Source organism: Astatotilapia calliptera, chromosome 8, assembly GCF_900246225.1.
Source record: "Astatotilapia calliptera chromosome 8, fAstCal1.2, whole genome shotgun sequence".
Classification (NCBI taxonomy): domain Eukaryota; kingdom Metazoa; phylum Chordata; class Actinopteri; order Cichliformes; family Cichlidae; genus Astatotilapia; species Astatotilapia calliptera.
Genome location: NC_039309.1, coordinates 11511607 through 11536946, shown reverse-complemented (window position 1 = coordinate 11536946; position 25340 = coordinate 11511607). Strand labels below are relative to the sequence as shown.

The 25340-nt window shown below is 36.2% G+C and overlaps 1 protein-coding gene across 1 annotated transcript; it reads left to right on the top strand.

The window, feature by feature from the left end:
- The first annotated feature begins 9323 nt into the window (after positions 1 to 9323).
- On the top strand, positions 9324 to 16140 carry tbata (thymus, brain and testes associated). The gene is made up of 9 exons (XM_026177715.1): positions 9324 to 9356; positions 9622 to 9840; positions 12847 to 13011; positions 13129 to 13217; positions 13485 to 13634; positions 14020 to 14101; positions 15169 to 15328; positions 15418 to 15458; positions 16052 to 16140. The coding sequence occupies exons 2-9, from the start codon at positions 9648 to 9650 to the stop codon at positions 16138 to 16140; spliced, it is 969 nt and encodes a 322-aa protein (XP_026033500.1). The 5' UTR covers positions 9324 to 9356; positions 9622 to 9647.
- The last annotated feature ends 9200 nt before the right edge of the window (positions 16141 to 25340 follow it).

Sequence of the window (25340 nt, the reverse complement as noted above, 5' to 3'; positions counted from 1 at the left end):
TATACATTCGTGGGGTTAGGCCAGTTGGTGAAAATAAATTTGGATGGTACATTTAGAGGCCTATGGTATATGACGTAAAATAGTACTTGAATCCGGTGGTACTAATGATCATCATCATCATCTTAGATTGTTATTATTTTTTTCAGCATGCCAACATGCTAATTATATGCACTGATGACAATGTCATTTATTTTTATTAAAAAATACTGGACAACTAGCAAGCGAACAATAATGACGCTAATCAAAAATGGTGTTATTGCTGGTGGTGTTAGGGGAAAAAAACTGCTTCCACACTAGTCATCCATGTAGTCGTGCTGTTTACAAGATAAAGCTGACAAAATATAAGCCCGGCATAATTTAAATCCCCAGATGGTAATGATTTTGTTTTATTCATAGAAAAGCAGAGATGCAAGCACCAATAAATAGTCTGATTAAAAAAAACACATCCATGCACGGTGGAGTAATGGTGAAGGCTAAAATGAAAGCGTTGGGTACATGTGGCAAGCTGAGCTTAGAAAGACTAAACTAAAAATACAGTGCAGGTGCTCCTCTACATTCAGCACAACACAAAAACCTGTGTTTTACTACGTGTGAGTAAGAAACAGGGCTTGTTCAAAAGGATGAGCAGTGGATTGTAAATTTTTTAGATGTTAGTAAGCTTTCTGGGGTTTATGCTAACCCAGTGCTACAAATATTACAGCTACAAGCATGTATTTGTTTTACATAACAATCACATAGGTGGCTATGACTGGCAGATATAAAAATGCCTTACCTGAGCTCCTTCTTTAATTTGTAAAGAAACAGCCTTGAGATCAGGGTCTTGGTTCAAGTGTTCAATGCATACAAATATTACATTTGTCTTGTTTTGTTGTGATGGTGAAAAATACCTCATGCTTTACACGCATTTCCTAGAAGTACACGTTTATCTTTAATAACAATCTTTTTTACAACCTTGAACACAAAGTTCGAAAATGCAGAAAATCCATAAGGGTTATCAAGATGACTGGTCTCTAGGAATCAAAGACTTTCAAAGACCACTGACAGAGCTGTCTGTTTGCAATCTGTGCTTTTGCTTTTACAGAGTTCCTTTCTTGCCCATCTACTGTCCCTGGGTGTTTAAAGTAAGGGCAGAGCTTCACAAACTTCACAGCATAGTGTAACTCTGCCTTTTATAATCTCCACCATCCAATAATGCCACAGAAAAACATAAACACAGTAAGAAGAGATTGTTTAAAAGAACTGAACTAAATTTATTACAATAAATTATTTGGCAACTAGACACTGATGAAGCAGAATAGAGAATCCCGACAGCAGTAGGAAGTAAAACATGGGGTGGTGATGAAACGGGTAGAAAACTCTAAGCAACCAGATTGGGAGGCGGTTCACAGGAATGAGACACTAAAATCCAAAGTGACAGAACAGCACAGAGAACAGAGACCGATTGACTCTCAGATGATAGGCAAGAAAACTAGTCGACCAGAGTGATGAATTAAACAATGTGGGAAGGTAAAAGCGATGAAATGGAATAGAGGCAGGTAAGTGAAAGCAAACATTCCTTGTTCATTTTGTGCAAAAGTTGTTATATTAATCCTGCATGCCTGTTACGCCTTTTCCCAACCTTGATCTACCGTGGTCACATAGTGCTCATTGTTCTGTCAGCGGTTTGCCCCCCTGTGACACTAACCAATCATACGCGCCATTGTTGACAGATTTTCTAAACATGCTAAGACCACATGCCAAGAAAATCTAAATTCTGGGGCTGTACTTCTGTGATTGACCGTAACAAGCCTTTCCCACCTTCCTTGAGCCAACATTGTCATAACTCACTGTCCAGCTCAGCCACTTGTGTCTTTTTTTTAATGCTTTCTTGGCTGCCTCTGTTTCCTGCTGAGGAGCTGGGAATTGCAGCAAAAGTCCACATCCACTGTTGTTGTGGGGATGCTAGTGTGTTTTTTAAATTTTTTTTAACTTTTTGCTTTACTTAAATAAACTTTCAAATCTCTGATTGGATAAGATTTGATATGTTTTCTATGTTTCATTGTAATTCAAATGTGGCTTTATGAGATTTGCAATTTATTCCATTCATTTAATTCGTATTTTACACAGCTTCACAACATTTTATTTGAAATTCGGTTCGTAATTTAAGTGTGGTTAAAGTTTTTTCATTAAAAAAAAAAACTTAGCTATTTTGAATCTCTTGTGGTTAGATCAACCTTGGTACAACTCTTCTGTCGTCTGCCTGCTTGCCTGCATCCCCTGCACAGCTTTCTCTGATTGTCCCCAACCCCCCTCAGTTTAAATGATCCACTTCAAAGATAAATACCATCCTTCACTCTTCTACTGGATCATTCTCAGTAAAACCTGTATTTTGTTGTACAGTTATTTTATTTTCAACTTTAATTTATATATTTTATCTTATTCTTCCCAGTTAAATTTACCCTTCATTCTAATTTGTGTTGTACAGTTATTTCATTTTTAACCTTAATTTATATTTTAGTCCTTCCTAGTTAAATTTACCCTTTTTAATTTTTCATATTTATTTCCTATCTTATTCATAGCCTTTTCCTTTTTTTGTTTTCTTTAGGTCACGAGCAGTTGTCCAAGCATTTCACTACATATCGTACTGTGTATGACTGTGTACGTGACAAATAAAAATTTGAATTTGAATTTGAATTTGAATCTTATCTGACTTTTTTGGTGCTGAAAAAGAAATAGGGAATTGTAATGTAAAGAATTTTTTTTTAAACTAAAACACAATCAGCTGCCAGGAAACTAGTATACTTTAATGCAATACTTTTGTCCACATTGAAATATCCCTGAAATTCTAGATGGATTTTGTTGATGGATGGATGCAATTTTCTTTTTTTTACAGATCTTTGTGGTTTCAAGACAATGTCATCTAATCACTTGATGACTTTTTCTCTGGCATTACTCTGATCTGCTCACACGTTTCTCTTATTAAATTAGCTTTAAATGAACTGAAATGAAATTTTTTGGTTCTTATTTGTTTCATCTAACACCATTTTTAGTTTCACTATAGTAAGCTTAGTCTCCTCAGGGAACACCACTCAGTACTTTTGTTATTTTTGTAGACTGACACACACAGAATTCATACTACTAACACATTCTTAGATTAGCTTTACTTAAAAGCTTCACTGTGAACAGGGTATTTATCGGACACTGGTTGCCTGTTGCGTCCTGTCTTATTTGTCTTATTTCCAGGGTGAAGACCTTTAAAGTTTTTTGTTTGGCATTGCAAACTTCCTACAACAACATTTGCAGGAACTAGCTCAGCGGGCTTTTGCTACTTTGATGATCAAGGAACTCTCTGAGTTTCTGTTGTGTTCATTAAATAAAAAATAAATAAATTACATTTTCTGGAAAAATGAGTAGAATTGATTAGACAGCTTATTAAATGCATGAAACCTGAAAACACTGCATCTTATCTAAATTCTCATCAAGTCGTTTTTTACATTACACTTTCAAATTTCATTGCTTTTGAAATTTTCTCCCTTTCATCACACAGTCGGTGCAGACTTGTCAGCTGTACATCCTTTTATGCTCATCCTGTGAGCTATTGTGCTAAGATCTGACAAGGGTAGTTCACTCATTGTCATGGTTAATCACATTATTTTATTGTATGATACCTTGGTGCCACTGGATTTTAACATGTCTCACACTCATACAGTAAGACAAATGGTGGGGGTCTAGTAAGGAAGTTGGGGGAAGCAGACAGCTCCACAGGAAGAATCTTTTGTCTCTTCGAGGACTCTGGTAGGTAGCAAGGGAGTGTGAACCTTAAGGTGTGAAACAGCTGTGTACTGATTTATTTATGATTCTAGATTTAGAGCAGAAGTTTTTTGCACTGCATTTTAAAATGAAAACAATAGCATTTATTTACAATTAAAGACACAGAGCAGAAAGTGTGTTACTGTTTTACATCCACAGACACACAAGAAAAGAAGCAGGCAACATGAGGTCAAGTTATGGCAATTTTATTTGTGTATTTCAGTACATGTATTTAGATTAGAGTTTAAAAAAAAAAAACGTCCCAAGAAGAAGGATGGGGTGAAAGAAAGGTGGAGAGAGGAGGAAGAAACTATTGATCTCCTCAAACTTGATGCTGCTGGGTCAGTTCTTTCTCTTCTTCTGCTGTTGTAGCTTATCTGCTTCAAGGTTGAATGAGTTGTGCATTCATTTGATGCTCATTTGCATACTTTGGTTATAACGAGTGGTTGTTTGAGTTACTGATGACTTCCTATCAGCCCCAAGCAGTCTGTCCACACTCATCTGAGCTTTGGCCCAGAGTCAACCGTCTGGGAAAACCCCAGTAAATCAGCAGTTTCTGAAATATTCAGACCAGTTTGTATGGTACAGACATCCATGTTCAAAGTCACTTAAATTGCTTTCTTCCACATTCTGATGCTCGGTTTGAACTTCAGCAGGTCATCTTGACAATGTCTACATGCCTAAATACATTGAATTGCTGCAGTGTGATTGGCTGATAAGATGCTTAATGAGTAGTTCAGTAGATCAGGTGTATCTGACAAGTGAATATATATGCAAGTGAAAAAAAATATTCACTGAGGACAGCAACTTAATTTGTTTAACTGAAGGCACTGGAGAAAAGGTAATTTTAGAAAATTAGATTTTGATGCACAGCATACTGTAAACAAGAGGTGCAAAAATAGATATTCTGAGTCTTCGGGTATGATGGTGCATGGCACAAAACATCCACGAGTTACAGGTGTGTGAATAGAAGAAAGGAAGGGCTACAGAAATGATCATCTAGGAGATCAAATAGAAGGAGATCAGTGTAATTTTTCTTCACATTTTCAACAAAAATGCTAACACTCATATTAGTTCTTACATGTGATGTTTTTCCTCTGCCGGCACACCTACAAGTGCAGGTCAACAGAAAATGACTACACCCGCTGTTGGTTAAGAGGTCAGTATAAAAACACAGTTGGACAGAGATGGACAAGACAAATTTCTACCAAGGTGAAATGAATCAGCTGAAGTAGAGAAAACATATAATTTCCCCCCTTCACTTATTTTTGCAGTTTAAAAGAAAGACATATTTAGAAGTATTTCGTGTTTAGTCTAGACAATATTGAGCCCTTATGAGGAGATGATAAAATGCAGACTGATTTTTAAATTATTATTGGCGACTGTCAAGCCTTTGAGTCGCCGAGCAGTTGAATAGGGGAATAATGTTGACGCGCCCGCTGTTTAAAATGTAAGTCAAAGTTCCAGGTTTAAACTCCTTTATTTGTTATCAAATCCTTAAAATCCGTAGAAAAACAGTGATCAAAAACATTCTAAGCTTGAGCGGTCAGCAAAACTCGACTTCCCCCTGTTACGGTTCGGCGTTGGCAGTGTATTGTTTTAGGCGTTTTGTTTTGGCGTGACTGTTATGTGTTTCCTGTTTTACTTTGAAAGTCTGTGTTATCTTAGTGTGTAACACCCCCATCACCCACTAATTCACAAAAATTCCCTCGGGACGTGAACAGGTGATATAGCAACCACTATCACTATTACCAACACCACGTGACCCAAAGCTACGCCTAACCACAACAGTTATCTTTCAAGGTTCAGTAGAAAAACACAACTGTCCTATTCAAACCAGACAGGGATTAAACAAATACTGATTAATGATTCATTTCTAATCTTGTCTGACTGGATTTTTAACTGACTTGTTGAATATTTATGTAAAAATAACTTTGAGCTCTCTTGACGACTTTACCAACCAGATGATGATTGATGTCTCTCTACAGTTCTGTAAAAAAAAAGGATTTGCTCCCTTTCCTGAGTTTCCTGAGTCATTTATTAAGGGAAAAAAAAAAATTGCCCCCTAAATGTCATAACTGGTTGTGACACCGTTGGTAGGAGTAAAGTGTGTGTGATAAGTCTAATTTTGCTTTGGAGGAATTTCATCCGACAGAAAGAAAACCAAATCAGGAAGGGGGAAATATTTGCTCACAGTACTGCATAAAGTTAGTACATGCAATAAAATACTGCATAGTTTGCAAATCAGCCAAAAACAAAAGAAAAAAAGAAAAAAAAAATTCAATCTATGAATCTATACCTGGGACTCTTTATATTTGAAGTACAGTATCCCAAGACGTCTCTTTAGAAAAATTGTTTACCTTTTCCACTTTGAAAAAGATCAACTCCTTCCTTCCACATTCCTTATTAAGTTCCATCCTTGTCACTGTTAACTTTACTCATTAGTCTTGTTAGTGGAAAAACTGCAGGCAGGAACTGCTGCATCTTTGACATGTGTCACCAGCTGTGTCTTTTTACAACTAATGATCGTAATAATCACACTGTCACCAGGAATTTTATTTTAGATTATTCTGCAAGACCTCGTGTTAATTTTTTTTTTCTAGAATTCTAGAATATCAGCCACATTTTTCCGACTACACTAAAAGTTTCACCAGACTTTCATAGTTCCTGGACGATAGGTCCTAATGGCTTATGCAATCCAATGTATTTCATCTAATGTCATAATGAGGTTGGTGGTTTTAGGTGAAATGTACTGTCAGTTATTAATAGAGTGTCATTAACTTTGACATGCTGTATATTACCCTATGTCAGCTTAACTCTTTAACATTAGCATTTTTGTACTACGTGCTTATTTAAATTACTCTACGCAATATTTCTTTATGGCAGCCAAAGCATGCAGGCATGCAGTTGGGGATTCACGCCACGAAGTTAACCATAAACTCTTTTTACCCACCGATAGAAATGAGATTTCTGATTAGATTTTTGAGTCCTAGTTTGGTGTACACCCTCGTTCAACTATTTCAAGGACAGACTTACATAAAAAAAAGATGTCTCAGCAAGTATTGGAGGCCTGTGATGATGAATGCCCTTACCTTCAGAGAGGGATATCTAGTTTTTAATAAGTTCCATCCACCAACCAGACAGGAGATTAACCCATAGAACTGCATCTCTATCTGACAGAAAGCAAACACAAAACCTATACATTAGACAGCAGTGATGTGTCGCATTGTGCTGAGTGATTTGTTGCAGTGGTGGACATTTTATTTGGGATTACATTTTTGTTATACTCAGCCATAAGTTGGCCATATAATTTTTTAATTAATTAATAAATTAAATTTTTAATGTTTCTATAATAGTTACTGCAACTGTATGTTCAAGCTGTGCCAAATTACAGTTATTTACTTGCATTTTTACTGGCATTCCTCAACATAAAAAAATGTTTTAGTGGTTGAATGTTATGCTCAATTAATTTCTGACTTCTCACAGAAATTCAGTGGGCCAGCTCAAATTTGTGCATAAAAAAGTAAATTTGTTTTCTTATTTGTCTGATAACTAAGAATAGTTTTCGGTTTTAAACAATTCTCATGAATGCTTTCTAAAAAAAAAACTGGTGTTTTCTTGTTTTTATAACAGGTAGTCTAAAAAATTTTATTGCCAGATTAAGTTCAAAGCACTTTAACTTAATCTGGCAGTAAAATGCAGCTTATACTAAAGCAACAGTAATAGGAACCAAAAATAAATCATTCATTATAACACAACACAATATAGATCGGTAACATTCCCGTAACATGAATTAGGTTTGTAACATGAACATGAACACACCCATCTGAAAGACGAATGTTTCTGCATTTTAACAGTAAGTAAATCTAAAATTGCAAATGGTTTTCTCATCTGCAACACATAATATCATTAAATGCTCCAGAGAATCAATATGTCTGTATGCACGCGTGCAGGCCATTTCTGCTGTCAACTGGTGACCTAAATACTGCTAGGATATAAGTGGTAATATAAATAAATATGATCAATATAAAAACATTTCCATTGTGTATGAAAAGCATACTCATTCACTATTTGTCTTTTGCCTTATATTCTAAATAAATGAGGATCGCTTGATCAAGGTTCACACCTGCTTTACTGTGAAAACGTCCTACACTCTCTGTATCCTTCCTATTCTATTTTATCTAACTCAATCTTGAAAAGGACATCAAACAGCACCTTGACCCTGCTTCTGGATCATGTGGTTGACCCTGAGTCCAGGAAGAAGCTTAGACATATTTTCAACTGCCTTTGTTGAAATGCTGCCCTGTGTAACCTGGCGAGAATAAAAGGTTGCTGTATTTCTCTTAAAGTTCTTGCAGTGGTATGAATCACTAATGTTTCTGAATACCCCTACACATTGTCTGTGTTCAGTGAAGCGTATCCAAATACAGTTTGCACTGACAGTTGAGATATGGATTGGGTTATATCACATTTCTTCAACTGTTTATTGAAAAGTGAGGCTGCAAAATGACTACTCCATTGATGGATCATTCTCAAGACCTGACAATATATTCACCTAAGTAGTTTAAATTAAGCTAATACAAAGCAAAGCACACAGAGCTATGACCTCACCTACAAACAACAAGAGGAAGGAATAATAAGCATTGTGCACATTGTGTATTGCCTTGAGGTTCACTCTACCTTACTTCTACCTCTAAAAGACGTGTCATATATACAAGAGACTGTGAATTTAAAAGAAGGCTGCTAATTATTTATGGCTATGCAAGATGTTCAGCACTAATAGACCGCACTGGCTGAGAATGAGTTTTATTTTCCAAGAAATAAAACAAAATTGCAAGATTTTAGGAGGGACTGATTGCTGAAAACTCTCATAGCCGTCTAATATTGGCAATAAGCAGTGCCCATGGGATGCCTCTCTAGCTACTGTAAACTAATCTGATGCTCGTCTTATTAGATGCAACAGATTTGCCTGCAGGGGAGAACTGTGCAGTAGAACTGCTAATAAAATATTATTAGAGAAATGAAAGATAATTTAACTTAAAGAAATGCAAGTGGTTTGTCTTTCATGTTGGATCTTTAATGTAACTGTCATGTAACAAGTTGCTATTGTTCCATTTGCAAAACTAAGAGTTTTAGTTTTAGTAATAGTCCTGCAGTCAGATTTCCTGCTGCGCCTACATCTGGTCACATGACCCTTGGCTTGCAGTTCTTTATTTACGAGTGTTGAGAAGGTTGTATACGTCGCAATCTGAATCTAAAGCGAATAGGTTTTTTTTGCTAGAACAATACAGCAAGACCACATTAAAACAGTCAAAGGTAGGAAAGTAAATTCAATTTTGTGGTAAAAACTAAGCGGTGCTTTTTTTTTCTTTTTTTTCTTTGAGATTTGCCTAAATCACTGCAGAATAGCATGAATATATTCTGCTTTGCATATGAAAACGGTGTCTGAATGAAGTGGCTCAGTGTCGCAGTGCTCAGACACCTTTGTTTAGTTTAGGTTTCTTGGCAACAAAAACACCACATAGCACTGCAGACCTTAGGCTGTAAGCTGGTGCCTGTTTTCAGAGGTAGGGTGCTTCTTCTGAGCAATTTTCTGGCTAAAGTTGTAATTATTTTCATGTTATACATTTAAGGGCGTGGGAGGTGGGTTTCAAAGGAAAGTTTGGGTTCTAATGGTCTTAGTTCTTGATTTTTGTTTATTTATTTATTTATGTTTAGCATGTATGTTCATAACTTTGCAATCAAAGTAGTTTTGAATGCTGGGGTTTTGACATTCTGTCACCTTATTTCAAAATAGGACTTAACTCAACAACTGTTCCTTCATTCATACAGACTGAGACAAAGCTTTCAGCCCAGACATGTCGAGAGCACACAGCCTGGAATCGAGGGGGATGACAGCTGAAGGGAAATTCGCTCAGATTAACCATTTCCCATTCACTCCTGAATTTACCAATATGCTTACAAAAAGCAGTCCATGTTTTGGTGCCTTGAGTCACCACTCATTCTTCTCCCGGCACAACCCTCATCCACACAGGATGAGACATATTCAAGGTGAGCAAACAGCTGGGCAAGCGGAAGATATCTATTTATTTTATTAAATGTATTATTTTTAAATAAAGCCCAAGATATGTTTTTTTTACATGTGTGTTTGAGGTGCTATAAATAAGAAGCATCTTTAAGAAGTAAACATAAGACAATACTCTAGCTCCCATCTTGATTCAAATGATCTAACTGTAACACACAAAAATCTCAGCTAAAACTGGGCCTGATGCAGCTCAGGTTCTTGAAGGTTCTTATGTATGTCTCATATTATGTTGTATTTATGTTGTTGCCTTGCAATCACCTGCCAACAGACTAAATTGCAAGTGATTTAGTATTTATGGACTTAAAACAGTTAAACACCTTATGATAAAATCATTTAATTGTAATTAAATATTAAGTATTCATGCTAAGTATTCTGAAATAAAAATGACAACAAGGTACTTCAGTAAAACATGGAGTCTTTGAATCTATTAGCAGTTGTTCAGCAGGAACCAAACACAGGCCCTGGTAAATGACTTCAGCATTTATCAAATAGTTGTGTCTCTTTTTCCTTGGCCAGAGCTGTTGAGGTAAGTCTCTATAAAACAGAATTGGCTCGTCTCCTTTCCTAAGAGCTTCGCTTTAATGCTCTATGAAGGTAAGTGACTTTGGCAAGTGGGGTGAGAGTGGGTCAGACAGGCTGGCAGGTAAGTGGTTATGTCAGGTGGGGAAGAGTGGGTCAGGCTGGTCTGTGGGTATGTCTTACAGCAGCATCCAACAGGATGGATGGAACACAGGGGTGCCTGGCTGGGATTTTCTAAGCCACACCCACCACTGCAAGAGAGGATGGGTTGGGCGTGACTGTGAAAGACAATCACAATAATAATAAAATAATTTAACAAATATGGAATATACAAGTTTTTGATGTAACAATGTCAAATTGTGATTGTTTTCCCATGTCAGTATTATTTGTGTTTAGCGACTATATCAAAATTTTAATATAGGATAACTTAGTGTATAAATGTACATAAGGGACCTCATGTGAATTAGTCCAGTCTACAAAATTACCTACATGCCATTTTATATATGCATTTTTGTAGGTGCATGTTGCTGTTAAGCATAGGTAATTAGGCGTTTTGTACTGCGGTACTGCTCAAAATGTTATACAAACTTATTACGTAATGTTGTGGTAAGTTTCGACTTTTAATGATTTGTTCATTATATCTGGTTAAATGTCCCTAAGCATTTAAACATTTAATTTAGACATTTAATCATCCAGATTTTTGTGCACTTAATTCAAGTTTATTAACATTATCAAATATGTATGTTGTGCAATCATTTCACCCCGAATGAATGATTCAAAGAAATCACTTAAAGTCCAAACTTACCAATTTATGCCTGTGATCAGTGGATGTAATCTGACCACAACTGTGCATGGGTGCACCGTATATTCAAATTTTGCATGCCATGTTTTCATTATTGGAGTGGACAGTATCTGGTTGATGAGTCAGTGGACAATTAGACAATGGACAATTGACTTGCCACTTTTAGCATACATAGGTGTAAATGCCTTTTATGGCACAGTGTGTATTTTTGTCAGGTCTTTCCATTGCAAAGTAAAGAGCCCTAATGGGACTGTTGTTGTGATCCATATAAATAAAACTGAATTCTATCTATCTATCTATCTATCTATCTATCTATCTATCTATCTATCTATCTATCTATCTATCTATCTATCTATCTATCTATCTATCTATCTATCTATCTATCTATCTATCTATCTATCTATCTATCTATCTATCTATCTATCTATCTATAAATTTGTTTCCATTGAGAGGCAGCTTTTATTAAAGCTGCCCTGATAATTGGACACACTATATATAATTTGTCAGTGATATTTAGCGTAATGCTTTGCACTGTTTATGCAAACAAGAAGTAAACAACTTATTGAAGAAATCATAGCAAATAACTGAATAACTGTTTAACTGAATCAAATTAAGTGTGTCCAAGAAAGTATCCATCCATCACTGAAATTCAGTTAAAGTAAGGAGTAATAAAGTCTATGAAGGTAGGAGACTGTGCTGGAATAATTGCTCAAAGATATTTTCACCCAGGAGACTGGAGTTTGTATTTGTTAACTAAAGTCAGTGCTGGCTTATTATTTTCATCTTTTTCCACTTTGATCCAGGTTGTTAGGTTTGGGAAAAAGAAAAAAAAAACACATCCAAATTTAGGTTCAGTAAAACCCTTTCCCGTGTCTACCATGTGTTAGAAAGCCTGGCAGAAAGTGCTGAAGGCAAACTTCTCCCACAACATGTTAGAAGTGTGTAGTGGTTTGTGAGGCTCTTTCATAAGCTCGTGTTCATAAGTAAAATTTAGTTGCATCATAAATACAAATGTAATATGATTAAAACAAACAAAACTATACCAAATGATATTTTTTGTGTCTTGCAAGTTAGCTATAGTACATCAGCGTTTTTAGAGTGTATCTCCTACAAACCTTTAAATGTTTTGTTAACATCTTATCCTGCTGTCCTCAATTAGCATTTTCGCTTTGTCATTACCAAATGCTTTTCAACTTGAGACTGCAAAGTCTCTTTGCTGCATTAATTTAGAGGTTATTATCTAATCTACCTGGGACACACTGAATAACAATCTGTTTGCGTACTAATTAATTCTGACTCGAGGTGATTACCTGTCAGAGCTAATTAAAGTTAATATATGAGCTAAAGCCATTAACAAGGTCTTCATTCTTGAAGTCTTCCTTCTTTCACAACCTGCTCTATATGAAATATTTCAAGCAGCTGTTTGGGCACCTGGAATGCTAATATGTAACATGAATAGACAAATTTACTGCACTACTGGTAGAAAAGAAGGTTACATCCCTGAGGTTCCCATGAACTCATCACGTTTATTCTCAGCAGGGATTCTGCTGGCTCCAGTTTTTTTTTAAAATTGTACTGCTTCGATGGATTTGTGCCTCTAAAGCACTTTTCTGTGAGCAGGGTGAATACTGAGCATTTCTAATTCCCACAGGATTCACAGGCAGACCAATTTGCATGGTAAGAGATGATTGGTGTGTCACGTCGTCGTTATTTCCTCATCCACTTCTCAAGAGCCACATAAACAGGAAAGCAGCAGAGCCAGCTTTTCAGCTTGCTCAAAATCTTTATGGAGTCTGCGGAGACAAAACTAAATCAGGTATGTCTACTAACATATATGACACCTAAATGTCTTTATGTCTTTTCTAATGGCCCCCAAAGAAGCCAATTTTGAGTAATGGCTTTAATCGTTTTGTAATTGTTTCTTTTTTCACAGCACTATTGTCAGATGCCTGGAGAGATGAACTCAAAGAAATGGCTGCAAAAATCAGTCTAACTTCCCAAACACAAAAGAACAAAAGAGAGGTATTAATAATTGAATTCTCATGTATTTTTACAGTACTTGACACACAGTAAAAAATCCTTTGTTTGATTATGGCTATCCAGTGCCTGATGGTAAAGGGAATTTAGAGATTGGATGTGACAGTATATGGACAGTATACTTATTAATACCTTCACATTTTTACATTATTTTTTACATATTTTCTAATTTAAGTTAATTTTGTAGAGTTCTTCAGTTTCTTTCTAACTCAAGAAGATTTCATACTGGAAAAATGTATCCATGTACTGCAGGAACAACCAGAGGAAAAGTTTGTCCGACGAAAGACTCAATATTCAGCTCAGACTGGCAGACTTATTCCTCCATCCTCCAAGTCCTACCTGTGCAAATCTCAATACCAGCGCATGAGCCATCCTCAACCCTTCCATGATCAAGAACTTATGGTAAAATACTGGTTAACTGATCCTGAGTTGTACTGTATAATATGAGGTGTTTTGGGGTTAAAACAAACAAACAAACAAACAAACAAACAAACAAACAAACAAACAAACAAACAAACAAACAAACAAACAAACAAACAAACAAACAAACAAACAAACAAACAAACAAACAAACAAACAAACAAACAAACAAAAAGGGTTAAAAAGGCAAGATCCAACATCACAGAGGGTACAGCTTTTGGTCAAAGTTCCACTTAATTAGATATCTGAAAAATATCCTCTGGCAAAACACTGTCACCAAGTTTCTTGAGAAGTTCACTAATAAGTTCAATAAAACTTCATGTGATCTCTGAGCTACTGTTGTGACGGTCTGTCGCTTTCTTGTCAGGTTTTGGAGATACTTTGTCAGATCCTGCAGACAGACTCTCTCTCCACAGTACAGCAGTGGCTTCTTCTTTCAGGCCAAAGAGGTAAAAATCCTCATTCCACACACACAGCAGAGATATGCACACTACCATTTCCAGTTATAAATAAGCGTTCTTTAAACCATTTCCTAATACATGCACTTTCAAGAGTCTGGCACTGCATCCCCCTCCTACTTTTTTAGCAATTAATTTGTCACTTAGGATTTCTTCTTTGCACACTGGCCACTTTTTTAGGTTGCTCTTTTAACTGCTTAGTAATGCCAATATCTCATCATCAGAGTTGGGCAATTTATTTGACATTGAACATGGTATGGTTGTTGGTGCCAGACGGGCTGGTCTGAATATTTCACAAACTGCTGTACTCCAATAATTTCAATAATCACATGACCCTCTATGAGCATTTACTTGATGAGAGGGGCAAAAAGCTTGTTTTAACAGGAATATACTTCTGACAGAACGAGATCAAGGGAGGGGCTGCCATCCACTGTGACCGGTGGGGGGTGAGGGGAAAGAGAGCAGAGAGAGACAGGATGACAGACACACTGTAGGAGAGCTAGAGATGAATAATTACTAATGTTTAAATACAGTAGTGGAGGGAAAGTTAGTTGGGAAGAAATGCTCAGTGTACATTTGGAAGCCTCTCTGGTGGACTAGGGCTATTGCAGCATAGCAAAGGGATTGTTTAGAGTCACATGATCCAGCCTGATGATCAGCTTTAAAAACCTTTCAAATGCCGTTGAAAAAGATTGTAACACAGAACCACCTGGTGCTTAAAGGTACATACATTGTTTTTCTTCGATTCAATTTACTTTTTTTGATATAGTGTTACATCACAACAATAATTGCCCCAAGGAATTTTATATTATATGGTAAGGACCATACAATAATGAAGAGAAAACCCCAACAATTAGACGACCTCGTGTGAGTAAGCACTTGGCCACAATGGGAAGGAGAAAACTCCCTTTAAACAGGAAGAAACCTCCGACAGAACCAGGCTCAGGGTGGGGCAGGAGACAGCACAAAAATAATGGTTATAGAATTACCTTAATTCACTTTTATGGTAAATATTTACATTTTGTTTTTACTCTTGTTGTACTGTTGATCAACTGCAGAAAAAGATCTGGTGATGGGGATGATCAGACAAGCTCTGGACGGTGTCGACCTCTCTGTCCATAACCAGCGGAACTTCCAGCAGCTACAGCCGTTTCATCCAGGAGCGTCTGTGTATGCAGCATCATTTGAGCAGCCATGGGGAAAACCACACAGGAGGAGGTTAGAGTGAAGTGTCAGATTTTGCCCTTTTTTGGCACAGAAATGTTTCAAGCTAAATGTGTTTTAATCTTGTTTATTCACTTCCACAGTTCACACCAAGTCAATCAAACTGCCATTGATGAAAAACCAGGTAATTTGATTATGCTTGACTTTCTCTGTTACGTATGTATTTTTAAAAATGATTTTAACATGTAAAGTTTTGCACAGTTTAATTTTTCTTGTCTTTCGGAGTATATTTAATATACAGCTTGGCCTTTACATTTTACAAAGCCACCCTAAGCCACACTGTTTATGTCTGTCCTTGGCTTGAATGGCAGCTCTTCTCTGAGCTTCTTTTGCTGGCATGAGTTTTTTGGACTGACATCCTCAGCCAGCCTCTTCTTATAAATGCTCCTTTTCCTCCAGTGATTTTGTCTTGATTGACTTAGGCTTCTTTAAATGATTCCTTTTTGTGAAAGTTAAAAAATAATGCCCTATTTAATGCAGAACTAACGGAAAGGCATTTGCGGAAATAAGTAATGCATTTTAGAAGGGATCCAATTATTCATATTAATATTGAGCAGCTCAAATAAGAGCAAATTTAAAATCTGCTGTGAGTCAGAACCAATAAATTCAGAAAACAGCTGTGTAACATAATGAGTTTCCACTTTTTTTGATATGTGGATCTGTAGTATGTGGAAAATTACTCTCTTAGCATGAATCTGACATGAGTGTTCTTTGCAGAGCGGATTGGTGATGCAGAAGTCCTGGCAGTCCATTCAGAGGCCGAAAGTGTTCAGGTTCCTTCACTTCAGGAGGGGGATAATGCATAGAGCTCAATAATCTTCCTAGAAACTAGCTATATTGTATTATTTCTGTGCTATGAGAAATGTAGCCTAATACCTAGTTAGCTTATCTTTATTTTCATTTGTTAATCAATAGGATTATATGCTGTAGATGTGATTGTGCAGTGTAATAATTGTGGATACTGTTACATAATTGCTTATTAGCTTTCAAAGGTATCATGGTTAGAAACTGATTGAAGCAACATTTAATAAATAATATATATATATATAAATTTAGTAATCTGAAGATTTGATCAGTTTTTCCTATTTTACTTTTCAAATAAAGCAATAAAAAAGGAAATGTCTGTGTAAAGAATAACAATTATGTTTACTTTTGGCAGGGTGGCAAACCTCGATAAATGGAGATATAGCAGAAATTATCTTCTTCTTTTTGAAAAAAGTCAAAGAGCTTACCCTAGCTATTCTGATTTTATATATAAAACATATAAACATATAGGAGTGGCCAGACAAAATAATGTGAGTTTTAACTTATACTAAAAGCTTCAGTCTTATTTTAGTATCTTACTGTATATATTTCTACTGCAGCATGGAAGAGAATCAAGAGCAGAACAATGAAGACTGTTAGAGAAACAAACAATGAAAATCAAGCCAGAGTCAGGTTCTGCTTAACAGATGAAGTAAGAAACAAGCAACAGCTCATGAATAAATCAGTTCATTTATGAAAAATAAAAGTACCTATTTGATAAGTGTGCCTGTAATTTTATATATACCAAAATATTTATTGCTGCATTAATGTGCAAAGATCTTTTACAACTACTCCTATGACTAAGTCATTATTATCATAATTTTAGCCCTTAATATATATTACGCTACATAATGTACTGCATTCCTTTTAAATTATCCGCTAATGTGTAGGCCAATACATTTAAGTGATATACAAAACTATCAACTGTTTTTATTTTATTTTTTTGCAGCAAAAAAAAAAAAAAAGGCAATCGAGTCATAAACTGGTCAACAAAAATTATGACATATAGATATGATAGTGAATACTTTTAACAGTTTATGCTATGTAAGATTTTCTGTCCTGAACCAGCCTTTCTTCTATATCTCTTCTTTTAAAACTAACATAGATGCCATGCTTTTCCTTTTCAACCAAGGACTTTGAAGAAAGTAAATTTCAGAAGCTCTAAGAAGTCAGAGTTTTCACATTCACCATTGCAGCTCAGTGCCGCTGCTTTCTCTCTTCTTTGTGTCTACCAAACACTACATGCGCAAGAATATTGCCCCCTAAGGCATTATTGACGCTGTGTGGTGAATGCCTGCATTTTGTCATGTTTACAAGTTTTTGTGTGTAATGAAGCCCATTATAAAATCTTTCATAATGTTTTCTGAAACCATTAGCAACCAACAAAGTACTCCCTGTTGCCTTAATTTTGTTTTTCATCTGTTATAAACCTAACTGTAACAGCACAGGGAAAAAAACAACAACAAAAAGTTAAGAAAAGAAGAAAATAGATCCCCCACCTGCAAAGCCTTTTTTTTTTTTTTTAGTTTATGCAGCTAACAGATTAAATGTTTTTTCAATTTAGGTTTCATATTGCTTCCAGAATTACTTCAAAGATCAATTTGTGTAATTAAGTCACTCCGACATGTGATTTAACCTTTAATTTAATCCTCGAAGACAATGGCATTACTAACACCTTATCTGACCAGTGTGGACCAACCTAACAAAGTGGCTGATGAGTGTATGTCTATTTATATATTTAACAATAAGGAGCAGACAGTGTGTTCCAACCTTAGGGAGATCATAGTTATTGGAGTTTAGCCTGCCTGTTTGTCAAAACTGTGATTCAGGAATGAAAGTGTTGCTTCCTTCATGATTGTGTTAAACTGGAAAAGCTCTTTACCCTCTCAAGGATGCTCTGGGGTAGGTGAGAATTAGCTCAACCATATAATGTATAGACTTCAAGAAGTCACCTTTGTGAGGATGATTCAAGAGTAGGAGGCATAGGGCACATTACAGGTTTTTTGGTCCCTGTACGCCTGAAGTGAGAGTTTGGTCTTCAATAACAGCAATAACTCACATCTGTTACGAACTAACACTGGATTCCATCAGGACTGCCTTCGTTCAGAAATTAATTTTTGGAGGCAGCCAAGGGGCAGAAGAAAAATAATTGTGTTTTGCAAACACACCAGAGCAGTTTGCAGCTCAGTGTAAAGTCACAGTGATTAAAAACTCTTGATTAATAAGTAGTGACAATTTGATGGTCAAATAGTTCAAATAAAAACAAAAAACAAAGCAAACCCCCCCCTGCAGTTTCAGTACTTAGTAGGTTAAAAAGACCAATTTTTAACCTACCTGTTACGGCCGGGCGGCCGGTGTGTTTGCAAAGTGGACATGGAAGAAAGAAAAACTAAGTGTAACACAAACCGAGCCATTTATTAGGCTGAATACAAGAAAAGAAAACAAGACAAGGCGAACAGGGGCATAACCAAAACTAAACTAAACTGGGGACAGCTAAACTAAACATAAAAACGAGAACATGAAGCTGAACAGGTACATGTAAAACTTTAGCGTGAAGTAATCTAAACATGAACCTGAACAGCAGCTAAGAAAATCCTGAGACCTAAGGTCACATGAAGCAAGTTGGACAGATAAAGCAACACTGAACAGAAGGAGACAGAGGACTTAAATACACAGGAGGGTAATGAGGGAAGTGGAAACACCTGGAGAAACACCGCTGATACAAATGAACCTGACACCACAGGGAAGTAAAACTAAACACACTGAACATAGAAACACTACTCTTCAAAATGGGACTTTGACAAGACAACACAAGCTTGACAACATGGAACATGTAGACACGAATAAGACTACAGACTGGGGAGACACAAGGAGAGACACGAGACACGAGCAGTGACATAAATCTGCATCAACACTTTAAATTATGTAGCATGATGAGAATTTCTACTATTGCTAAACACAGACTCAAGGACACTTTTGCATGCTGTCAAAGTGATTTATTACATTGCTCATCTCTACAGAGTCTCTGACTATGCTCCAGAGGATGGTCACTTTCTGCTCCAAACCGAGTGCCACATTAAAATAAGGTTCAACAAATTCACAAGTAGATTAAAAGATCATTTATAATATTTTTATTATAAATTCCCAAAACAATTTGTAGATTTCTTTTTACAGAGTAAGTAAAAAAGCTGGCCAGCTGAAAGGGAGAAGTCAGTTCAGTCAACATCTGTATTACTGTACATTTTTCAGTAACCTGCCCTATAGTCATTGAGTTATATTTCAGTCTAAACCTGACTAAAAATCCTTAATGCCATTCCTGGGGCCAAGTCCCTGGCTGAATTTTTAGCCATATTGATCTTTTGCTACATATGATTGACAGCAGTAGGCTGGAGATTAAGTGCATGTTTAAATTCAAAAATAACAGCTGGGATATTTGCATTCTCTTTTTGGCAGAAAAAGAAAGGCTCTAACAAAATCCTGTACAATCACACTTATTGCTTAAAAATTGCTAAAGTGGTATCTTATATAATACAATATACAATATAATATTTATATTGTACGAACTTGATAATTATGTATATTGTAATAATGTGATATTATGTTGTTCAAATGTGAAACGTATATTGTTAGAACAATAAACTTTTTCTTCTATTTTTCTTTTGCCTGGGTGGCAGCTCTATGCTGGAAGCATGTAAATATAATAATAACCACTGCAGCCAAGAAGAGTGCCTGACGAGCCCAGTTGTAAGTAAGCTATTAAGACTCGACTGTACGCTGTGTTCGTGTTTTCCTCCGAAACAACAAGTTCCTTTGGAGCAGCCTTTCAACACCTCTCTCTGTCTCTCGCTAGCAAAGTTGACCCAGACAAAGTAAAGCTAGTTTTCGGCTACAAGCCCGACACGAACCCGATATATTAGCCAGAGGTCCCTTTAGGGTTTTATGCCTTTACAGTTCGGAGCCGCTGACCTGTTTTATATACGCACGGAATAGTTTTCTATATGAGATCGCTGCAAAAAGTGCAGCCTTACCTAATGTCTACCCTACTGTTACTCATTTTATATTAAGATTTAAAAATCTAGTTGGTATTGCTATGGCGAATAACCTTCAGTAAAAGTAATAAATCACACAGCAATAGTACATTAATGTAGTTGTAAAAAGTATGATAGCATATTAAGTAATCCAAAGTATTCAGAATACGTTACTCTCATTGAGTAACATAATGGAATACGTTACAAAATACATTTTGGGGCATGTATTCTGTAGTGGAATACACTCATTCCCCAGTGCAAATGGAAACACTGCAAAAGCGAACCAAATGTTCCTCAAGGTAAATGAAATGGTATGTTATGTAGAATATGGTATATTCTTGAGTGGAACAGTCGGTTTATCTAATTTCAACCCATGTAAGCTGGTTTTCAGTTACTGAAGACAAAACTGAACAGAGTATCTCAAGGGAGGAACCGCAGTATTTGTTCCACATTTTAGTCACTGATTTCAAAGTATTTCAAAGTATTTTCCTCTTAAATTTGTTATAAATATTAGGAACAATTTTTCTGTTAAAAATTATTAGTTTGTCCAAATGTTTCGGAGCCTCTAAAAATGGAAGACAGTGTATAAAAACATTTGTAATTCCTAAAAAGTACATTTAAAATCTTTGTTAAACCCCTTATTAAAGCTGGAAGTCGCACTTCGTTCGCAGCCTAATATTTTCAAAATCTTCTGCAGTGATGCACAATGGAAAAATGAAAGAGAAAAAAAACCTAACTGTATATGAGTTTCATGAAAAGGAGACGTGTCTCTTTGTGGATGTATCCTGACTGAAAGAGACCAGCCATAACCACGCAGAACAGTGGCTTCAAAATTATTTCAAAGCAATTCTAATGGGATCAAAAAATGGAACACATGAATGTAAGAAGACACTCAGAAAATCTAACTTCAGCTTCCTTTTATTATATTAAAATTCGAGAGCTAGGAAAGTGGAACAAAGGCTTCAAAATAAACAGTGCAACTAATGTATGCATAAATCACTGCTATAAAGCCATACCAATATGTTGCCATAGTTACCACTGGTGAGTCTTGTTTTGTTCTTATCAAGCTTCTGTTTTTGTGCCATAATGTTCTGTTTTCTAAAATTTACCTTTGTTCTTCAATATGCATGACAAGACAAAAAATAGAAAAAACTAACAAAAAAACCCTTTGACCTAAGGATTGAAAGTACTGGTTGGTTGGTAAGTACAGGTCTTATGTGCAGACTGACCATTTATGTATCTATCATGAAAATACGTGTGTAAAATAATAAACTGTGCTAAAAGAGACCTTTGAGCATCGCTTCATGGTCAAAAAGTATCTGAATGACATAGTTTTCTGGCATAGCACACAAATTGTGATGAAGGCCAATCTTGAAAACAAAGTTTTTGGATGTTTTCGGAGGTCATCCATGCAATTTACAACCACATACCTTACGTTTCTTCCCTGGCGGTGTGACTGCAGTTTGAGGTTGCTGGCCTGGTCAACGGGAGAAGTTCAGCATTTACGTCATGAATCCTTCTCACAAGGACACCTGTTGGCTTGGAGTGATAAGAGGCAGCTGTTTACTGGTGCTCTATCAGCAACACTGCAAGGCAGCATTGAGAAGAGAGGGAGGCACTGGGCCTTCTGCCAAATATTTTACAGATATGAAAGCAATTCACTCACACACATCCACACAGAATCCACAGAGACCTCACCAGTGTAACTCATATCATAAGATGAGAGACAGATGCAGCCCCCCTCTAATATGAGATTATGAAGTTCCCACTTTTTTCCAAATGCATTTGCTTTTAACTCTGTAGGAAACGGACATCTTTCTTATTAATTTTATTGTATTTTTAATAATTTTATTGTATTTTTAATTTTGCTAGTAGTTTTGATCTGTGTTGTTCAGCACTTTGGTCTGCCTGGTGTGTTCTTAAAGTGCTATACAAATAAACGATGATGGTGATGATGATGAAATGAAATAATCTCATATTGCATATCACTTAAGCCAAGTCCACTGCATGTGCTCATGCATAGTTATGGTTAATTGCATTTTGCACTTAAAAATATGTATTTTAATGTAAATTATTTGTGGACTAGTCGTGGTGGTTAGTGGTCACAGAAAACTGGCAGGCACAGGAACTTCCACGCCAACCTTTGGGGTCACTGTCTGATGATGAAATTTATGTCATAGGGAGTGGTCTCGCCATCTCGTGGACACGGAAAGCGTTGGAGATCTTTTTGGAGAGCAGATTTTTCCTCCCATCACTGTCATGAACACCATTGTTGTTCTAGTTGTGGATTCAAAAACCATCAACAGCACCATTAGTTAAGTTGAGAGAGGATTAAATTGATAAAAGCTGCCCTACTTTTGTGACCTCCTCTTGCATACCATTATGTTCAAATCATCTTTGTTGATTGGACCACTTGTGGTTTATCAGCGTGACATTTGTCCTTACAAGGCAGCTATAATCCTTGTGTTTCAGGGACACATTTTAGTGCTCTGGCCAAAGTGAGCTTCGATTTTTTTTTTTTTTACATTCTCTCTAGTCCATTAAAACTTAAACCACCTCTCAAGCATCCCATAGCTATACGCCTTGCCAATTATCCCCAAGGACTTGCACTTTAACTGCATGAGCCAACTTAATCCCAATAAGAAGAGATCATTTGGAAGACTTCAACCTGATTTATTAAGAGACTGAATTGGACTGATGAACCAGTGAACATAACAGATCAGGTAATAATGGTCTGCAGTTCTTTCCATCTTCATTACTTTCCTTACAAAACAGTATTTTATGCCATTTCTATTTTTTTTTTATCCACTTTTAGAAGTTGTGTCAAAATTAGACAATTTTCTAAGTCTGGTTCTAAAAGACTGACAACTAAGTACAACATTATAAATTAAAGTTAAAATGAGAGCTCTTTCAGTAATTCACAAAAACATGCTACCTAACTACTGGCAAAAGCCACATTTTCTCAGAAGACGTTATGGATAGCCAAATGAATGGACTACGGAAGAGACTGAGAAGACCCTCAGTCACAAATCATGTTTGTGTGACGGTATCGCACCTTGGTTGCAAGCTATTAGCCATACAAGAAGAATGAAGAAAACAGCAGGGTAGACTGAAGAAACCTATTATTTGTGTATTCTTCATTGTTGTTAATGCATACATGCATGCACTGAATAGAACTCAACAAAATTAGAAACATACTGTATTATGTTCTTGTGAATGAGCCATAGTCCAGATATGGCTGTGCAAAAAACCCCCCCAACATTTATATAAATACAAACAAGTAGACACTCTTTCAAGAGATTAACTTGTGTTTCGTCTCTTGCACAGAAAAAAACAAAAACAAAATTTTACATAACAAGTCAGTTGTTATGTATTCATAGTGCAGACTGATAGGGAATTGGCCTTTATTTCTCTTTTCTAAGAGAATGTGTTCAGGAACGAATGAACCTGTAAATGAACAAAAACAAAAAAAATCAAGCGGTGCCTGACACGACATGTACAATCTCACTTTTCAGTCTCTATGACATCTAATTACATTTCATCTTACTTTATAGGGCAGAATTTCCACAGTGACAGCAGAGGCCTTCAGGTGCATTATCTTATGTAAAATCTTATAATCTTATCTTTAATCTTATAATAAAGTTTTATAGTAAAGAAGATTTGGAGCGACACGAGAACCAGTAAATCTATATTTTTATGTTGTAATGTTTTACAGTTCAGTTTATGCATTTCTACACTAAAATATATGCATCAGGCTTATTAGAACATTATTAAGCCATGGACATATATTTATATATATATAAGTATATATCTTTTCACATTATCCACTGCTATTCAGTGCAACAGTCGTCCTTACAACAGAGATCTAATCTTTGTCTTTCAGGGTCACATTTCACGGCTCCAACTAAATGAACTGAAATTTCTACGTCCTCTCAAGTATCCTGCAATAGTAGGTCTTGCCAATTATTATAAAGGGCTTGCACTGAGAATCGCTTTTTGGTACTTGTCCTGATTTCTACTAAATTACTAAAGCATTTTTTAAATTTCCCGGATGTGTCATAGAAAACAGATTGATACCTGGGGCTTTTCATTTAAAATTTCATCATCTTTGTGCTACTAAATATTATTGTGGGATTTGTTTTTGTGATGTTGAAATAACACAAAATCAGTTTGTGCAGCTTGTAGAAAAGCATTTATTGTTAACTCGAGTTTAAGCTGTCAGCACACTATTTATTCTCCATAACAGAAGTCTTTTTTTCAATAAATAAAGTATGACATCATGACTGCTGACAATTTAATCTTGTTATCTCTTCATGATGGCGCCTGTTAGTGTGTGGGATATCTTCAAAGTTTCTTAAAAGTCGATGTGTTAAAAGCAGGAAAAATGGGAAAGTGTAGGGATTTGAGCGAGTGTGACAAAGGCCAAACTGTGATGTTTAGGTGACTGAGTGAGCATTTGCAAAACTACAGCTCTTGTGGGGTGTTCACAGTCTTTGCCCTCCCAGGAGTGAAGGCTGGCCCATATGGTCTGATCCAACAGACAGAAGATTGCAAGATGATGAGGGGAAACCTCGGGTCCTGCCATACGTGTGGATGTTACTTTGACATGTGTAAGCATTGTTGCAGATAATGTACACCCTTTCGTGGAAATGGTATACCCTGATGGCTGTGGCCTCTTTCAGCAGGATAATGCAATCTGTCACAAAGCAAAAACGGTTCAGGAATGGTTTGAGGATCACAGCAACAAGTTTGAGGTGTTAACTTGGCCTCCAAATTTTCCAACTTTCAATTCAGTTGACCATCTGTGGGATGTGCTAGACAAATAAATGGAAACACAGAGGCTTCACCTCACAACTTACAGGACTTAAAGTATGTGTTTTGCCAGATACCACTGCACATCTTCAGGGGTCTAGTAGAGTCCATGGCTCGATGGGTCAGGGCTGTTTTGAGTTCAATAAGAAAGAACAGTGTATATTATATATATGGTTAAACTGTTTTTACTGTTAAGTTATATAGATTTTTTGTTTGTTTTAATAAAATAACTCACTAAGGCTACCTTTATTCACTTACAGGTAAAAGAGTGGCTGATTATTCATCAAAGATGAATTGATTCTAAAGAGTTGACTTCATTCTGAGTATTTTGAGGGTTTTTTTTTAAATAATCTTTTTATTAT